Source organism: Thunnus thynnus, chromosome 14 (assembly GCF_963924715.1).
Source record: "Thunnus thynnus chromosome 14, fThuThy2.1, whole genome shotgun sequence".
NCBI lineage: Eukaryota > Metazoa > Chordata > Actinopteri > Scombriformes > Scombridae > Thunnus > Thunnus thynnus.
The window spans coordinates 22,270,994-22,278,011 of NC_089530.1; the positions used below are offsets into that span (position 1 = coordinate 22,270,994).

Here is a 7,018-nt window from a genome sequence, read left to right on the forward strand (position 1 = left end):
GAAAAGTTGTAGAGAATTAAAGGAATAGTTTGACATTTTGGGAAATACGCATAAAGCTACAGCCAGCAGCTGGTTAGCTTAGTTTAGGACAAAGACTGGAATCGGGGGGAAACAGCTAACCTGACTTTGTCTTACAGTAACAAGATCAATCTCTAAAGCTCTTTTTTTGTTTAATCTGTACAAAAAATTAAGTGTAAAAATGAAAAGCTGTGGTTTTACAATGGGTTATGTGTGTAGTCGCACTATTTCTTGGTCAGGCGCAGTTTATTTCCATCAGATTCTGTGACCCAATTAGGCATTTCAGCATAGCATACAAAAGTAATCCCTCTCAGTCATCACTTATGACCCACTAGAAGTATGAGACCCTGCCCTCTGCCTGTATTTTCTTATCATTTTGCTGTGTTTGGGAGGTCTGTGGGCATCAACCTTTGGGCAGGGGGTGTGTAGCCTCCATCCAATAACGGCATGCAGGGTGTGAGGTTGAGACTCATAGTGTAGTGACCAGGTTACATCGCCGTCTCTCTCCTCTGCTCTCTGTTGGTATCATGGATGTATGAAGAGAGCAGGTGCCTGTGTCTGTCTGACCGAGAGCAGGACTGAGCTTCACACACACACAGAGCAGAGAGGCCACAGCAGACAGGATAAAACATGCGGTTTGGCTGCATTCCAGCCAAATCTGGCAATGCATCTCCTTCCCGCAGGGTTGTGCGAAGTGGTGGGTGTGTTTATTTGTGCTTTAGAACGTAACCGTTGTAACCATAACCGCTCCCTCTCTTCCTTCACTCTCTAGCTCGCTTCACCACTGCTGCTCTCTCTCTCCCTCGCTCTGGTGTCGTTGAGCTCGGGAGGAGGGGCCAACTTTGAACGGTGTGTTTACAAACACCAACCGACAAATCCTGCATAGTATACCTTTAATCATACTTTCACACACATACTTTATTTTTGATAGCAGCTGTTACTGAGACGGTGCCTCTATGGTATTTTGATAAGTGCACACATTTTGCTAGCTGTGATAAAGTAGCAGAAACTGTAGTGTAAAGGTCTGTATGTTTAGCCCTAACACCACTCTGGTCCATATCTAGTCGACTCTTTTATGTAAATATAAATCCTCTAATGATGTTGATTTCAATACACCGAAATCACAGCTATCAAAGTTTGTGACCCTATCTAAACACTATAAAGGCACCATGTTTGCTAACAGCTCTTATAATAAAGTATCTGATAAAGTATGATTGCAGTGGAGATAAAGTTTAGCTTAAATTCACAGAATTTTGTGTAACACCAGCCAAGAAACAGTCCAACACATTAACCTGCTGTAAACCACTTCTTGTGTTTACAGTTTCGTCTTTGAAATGGATTAAACAAACAAGATATAACGTGTTAATTAGTGATATATAGTGGTGCAAGTAGGCAGATTTTTTTAAATCTTTGGACAAAGCCAGAGGCTAATTGTTTCCCCCTTCTATCAGTCTTTATAAGCTAACCATCCTCTAGCCCTAGCTTTACATATATATTTGCTAACTTTTTTTCTGCCGTTCTCTCATTAAAATAATTACCACCCACATTTTAAATTAATATGTTTTGCAGCAGTTTCTTTTCCATTTGTGTCCAATGTTGAATGTTCTCTGTGCTGCTGTAGGTTCGAGCAGACTTCCTGCAGGTGATGATTCAGAACGAGATACCAGAGATAAAGGATGGACAAGAACAGCCAAGTAAAGGTACGGTCGCATCGCAGTTCTTTATCATTCATAATAGTCTGTAGGACACAAACAGTCGACTGTGTCACTGTTTTCAAGTTACATTCAATTTCTTCATCTTTTATCAAGTCAAATCAATTCTTGTACAAAGTCAACCGAAGAAAGTTAGTTTTCCTCACAAAATTGTTCAATTTTTTAAAAATAATTTAAATTATTATTATTATTATTGAAAAGAATTTCTATTTGTTTCAACTTAAACATGATAAATGATATGTCTACTTTACACCATGAAGAGTAACAAACTTTAAACTTGCCTACTGATCATTAAAGGGAAAATTCACCCCAAAATCAAAAATACATATTTTTCCTCTTACCTGTAGCGCTATTTATCCATCTAGATCATTTTGGTGTGAGTTGCCGAGTTTTGGAGATATAGGCCATAGAGGTGTCTGATTTCTCTCAAATCCAATGGAACTGGACTCAAAGCGCCAAAATACATTTGAAAAAGTCAATAGCAAATGTCTCTTTCCAGAAATCATAACCCAGTTACTCAAGATAATCCACAGACCTTGTTGTGAGCAGTTTCATGTAGGAACTGTTTTCTAAGAGACCTGTATAAAACTAACACCAGGATAAACCCAGATCACACATCACATATACTTGTAATATGAGTTTGACATATTTTATATTATATAAAATATATATTATATCCCCTCAAAGAGAGAAACAAAGTTATGATTTAACTTGCTTTATGAAATATTACTATCCATCATTCATATTTGTGCATATCACAACCTGCCTTTTGGCTAATATGACGCTGCACTACGATTTTTAAAACTGAAAACAGTTAGAGTCAGCCTTCATCTCTTTAATTATAATATCTTTTAAAAGTGCACTGTATATGTTTGACGTGCTCGAGATAAATTTCAAAATGTCTTAGCTTGTGAAAGTAGTTTTCTAGCTGTTGATATGTTTGGTAACTTATTTTTTTGTAGGCTTGACTGAACACGAGATCCTTTCCCAGGCCTTCATTTTCATCTTTGGCGGCTACGAGACCACCAGCATTACTCTCACTTACATCCTTTATAATCTGGCAACCAATCCTGATACAATGCAGACCTTGCACGAAGAAATTGATGCCAACCTACCGAGAGATGTACAGTAATTCTGCATGTCATGTGTTGCCATTTGTGTTATTTTCTGTGGTCCTGAAGTGAAAATTAAATAGTTTCTGTTCAAGTTTATGTTTGATAGCTCTCTTACTTTTCGACCGTAGGCTCCTGTTACATATGAGAGTCTGGTCGGTCTACAGTACCTGGACCAGGTTGTTTCTGAGTCGCAGCGCTTGATTCCCACCTCACCTCGGCTCGAGCGGATGTGCAAAAAAACTGTCCAGATCAATGGCCTCACCATCCCTGAGGGAACCCTGGTTGGGATCCCTGTGTCCATGCTTCACAGGGACCCACGCTTTTGGAGTTCCCCTGAGCTTTTCAGACCTGAAAGGTAACTGCACTCTGCATGTAGGTTTCATTCTTTATATTAACGACGTAAAAAGAAAATGTTTATATGTTCTCAAAAGTTGAATTACTGCAGGAGAAAATAACTTGAGTTTGATACGTTTTTCTTAAATGTTCCAATTTTGGTTTGTTCACTACTGTGTCCAATTAGGGATGACGGACATTGGCGTTGATTAGGAGCAGCGTCACACACACACACACACACACACACACATTTTAAGGACAGGTTCACCATTTCAACAGTCCAAATGAACAGTGAAAGAGGTTTTCCTCGCTGTAATCATTCCTCCTGTTCATACTGGCTATTAAAACATCCGCTTCAAATAAACATTCAACATGGAGCCAAAATCCACAGTGTTGCCACACAGTCATTTTTTGCAAAAATGCATTTAAAAGTTTATCTGAAGCTTATATGGGGTCAAGCAGCCTGAGTTAATCATATCAAGTGGATATTTGCCACATTTACAGTCTTTTTCGCATCAAATTCCCTCTTTGTATTTACTTGGACAGTGTTTCCCTGTTGAGCTGCGGTGGAAGTATAGTAACAAAAAGAGGGACTTTGGCACTAAAAAGACTGTAACGTTGAAAGATATCTACTCGATTTGACTCATTTCGACAGCTGAAGATTCATATTAGCTACAGATAAACTTTTAAATACATTTTTGCACAGAAGAGGACTGTGGATTGAAGGGAGGAATCATTATGGCAAGAAAAAAACAATTTCAATGTTCATTTGGGCGCCTGAGGGGGACATGAATGTCTGAACCACATTTCATGGCAATCCTTCCAACAGTTGTTGAGACATGTCACTCAAAACCACAAACATCATCCTGTGGAATATCTTAACCTCTAGTTGATGGATTGGAACATCTGGTGAGGTTAAGTGACAATTTGTTAAGGAAGACACCTGTTGGTGGTGATGTACAACCTACAACACTGTTTTCACATTCATCTACTGAAGGGGGAAAGTTTCTCAGTGCCAACCTTAAATCGGTGTTTGTATGTCTACTATAATATGTCCACTATACAACTTATGTAAATGTGAACGTAAAAACTTGAAACTTTCAGTAAAGACATCTGGATTTTTCAAAGAGGGAGAAGAAACAGATGTAATTTGATCAGAAATCAGTACAGATTCAACTAAATGTGCAGCCCTGACACCAATACCTCTGTACCTGACTTAATATACTACATGAAATAATACTTTATGGGATGATGATGGTTTTTACTGACACAAACTACTCTCCCAGTGGTGACTTCATGATCCGTCTGTATGTGCAGGTTCAGTAAAGACAGTGGGGAGGAGGTGAACCCGTACGTGTACATGCCGTTTGGGGTCGGTCCTCGTAACTGCATTGGGATGCGCTACGCTCTCCTCACAGTGAAGATGGTTATAGTCCGTCTCCTGCAGAGTTACACCTTGGAAACATGCAAAGACACCATGGTAAGACTTACACTCGACCCACAGTAACACACACTTTCACATGCATGCAGATTGTCATACTACTCTGTTTTTTTTACATTCATTTCTTTCTTTAGATTCCCTTTGAGTCGGATTGGAAATTCCAGCCCATTAAGCCGATAAAACTGCAGGTTGTTCCCAGAGAGCAGAAAAGCAAAGATCTCTAAATATAGGTTGCTTCTGAATTCCTATCAAAGTCACTATTTTGTATTTGTTTGTTTTTAACATGTGACTAACAGAATGACATTTAAAGTTTGTACCCTGAAACTCATTTTCACCTTCAGCATCTAATTTTTCTCACAGTGCCGCTAATCAAGATGTATTTTATTCACCTTTCTGCTTTTCTGTAAATTATCTTCAATGTTTGAATTTATTGTAATGTTTATAAAAACAAAAGCACGCACAAAATTCCTTTTCTTATTGACTCACACTGAGAATCTTTTATAACAAAACTATATAATGATATGTTGACTAGCATAAACTGATCCTAACACCCATCTTATCATCTCATTTTGCATTATTTTGCTTTTCTAGCACCATACCAGTCATTTTTTACATTGTCAGCATTGTGGATTTTGTCATTTCATATACTTAACTGTATACAAGCTTTATGATCTAATATTATTTTATCCAGATAAATATCCAAATACCACTATATGTTTCAGAAATATCACAACTAACCAAGAGCCGGGTTCTGCTTGAGGTTTCTACCTGTTAAAGGGGAGTTTTTCCTTACCACTGTTGCCAAGTGCTTGCTCATGGGGGAATTGTTGGGTCTCTGTAAATTAAAGTCTTGACCTGCTCTATGTGAAAAGTGCCTTGAGATGACTTTTGTTGTGATTTGGCGCTATATAAATAAAAATTGATTGATTGACTGATTGAACTATGAGTTTGAAAACCTGACCATTGCATGTTGTGTTCCAGTTTTATAATGATGATAATAATTTGTACCTTAAACTGATGTCTGTAACTGTATCATGTATCATTGATGGATATTTGTCTCCACCCAGTGGCTGACTCAGATTCACGACTGAAACTTTACATGATGAACTTGTATTTTCTACACAAGTACTCTGACTTGAGTAAAATACAGTAAACATTTCTTTAGTTTGTCTTAAAACTTTACAACTGTCCATTTCTGACTGCAAATTATATGGATAGAAATATCAAAAGAGAAAAAGAAATGGAAACAGACCGAGCAGAAAACCCAAACTGCCACTAGGAGAACATACACTCCATTTATAACAGGTTTGGGCCGTTTTGTAGTCCATATTGCACTCATTTTGTCAACTTAAAGAATAATCTGTAATTTTGGGAAATATTCCTTTTTGTTCCTTTTTTTGCCAAGTGTTAAATCGATACCACTCACCTGTCCGGTTCCCAACATTATTTTTCTATTTTTCATCTTTTGTCCACTGGAAGATTGCATTTTCAAAGGTATTTTTGTGATGTCACAGATGTCTACTTTATACTTCTACTCCACTACATTTCAGAGGGAAATATTGTACTTTATATTCCACTGCAGTTATCTGACAGCTTTAATTACTTGTCAGATGAAGATTTGACACAATGGATAATAGAACAAGCTTTTAAAATACAACACATTGTTAAAGATGAAACCAGTGGTTTCCAACCTTTTTGGCTTTTGACGTCTTACAAAAAGCAGTGTGTAGTCGGGGTCACATTTCACATGTCTATGAGTTGTTAACAGCTCCACCAAATGGTGATTTTTCCATCTGAACTTCTCACATGATTTAATTTCAATAAATGTTCAAATGATCCAATAAATCACCAAAAATCAAAGATTAGAGAAAAAGTCCAAAAACTGAAAACAGATTTGTGTATCAGAACTTTGTTTTTTCTTCTTTCCTCTCCCATTAATCATCTCACGACCCCTCAGATTCATCTGGTGACCCTTTGGAAGGGCCCGACCCCTAGGTTGGGAACCACTGGACTAAACTAGCTAACTGTATATAAAGTAGTTCAAACTAGCTCCATCTCCAGCAGCTACAACACTAACATGCTGCTCTAACACTGATGCTTCAGTATTAATAATCTAATAATGTCATATATAGTGATATATCAGTCAGAGGGACCAAACCACTACTTTTACTGCAATACTTTAACTACATCAAGCTGTTAATACTTATGTACTTTTACTTAAGAAGTCATGCAGGACTTTTACTTGTAATGTAGTATTTTTACATTACTGTATTGGTATTTTTACTTAAGTAAAGGATCTGAATACTTCTTCCACCACTGACTGTTGTCTAAGGCAATTTTCTGGGACTAGAAGTGGACGAGCATAACCAATAATTTATCAAAACAGTCACGACACAGAG

At 37.6% G+C, this 7,018-nt stretch overlaps 1 protein-coding gene across 1 annotated transcript in view; it reads left to right on the forward strand.

Moving 5' to 3' along the window:
• Positions 1-5,579, forward strand: part of LOC137197275 (cytochrome P450 3A30-like) — a 10,281-nt gene extending 4,702 nt beyond the window's left edge. The window contains exons 9-13 of the mRNA XM_067610596.1: positions 1,640-1,718; positions 2,693-2,853; positions 2,974-3,200; positions 4,496-4,658; positions 4,754-5,579. Of these exons, the coding sequence (XP_067466697.1) occupies positions 1,640-1,718; positions 2,693-2,853; positions 2,974-3,200; positions 4,496-4,658; positions 4,754-4,843 (720 nt within the window). The 3' untranslated portion in view covers positions 4,844-5,579. The remainder of the gene's footprint in view (positions 1-1,639; positions 1,719-2,692; positions 2,854-2,973; positions 3,201-4,495; positions 4,659-4,753) is intronic.
• The last annotated feature ends 1,439 nt before the right edge of the window (positions 5,580-7,018 follow it).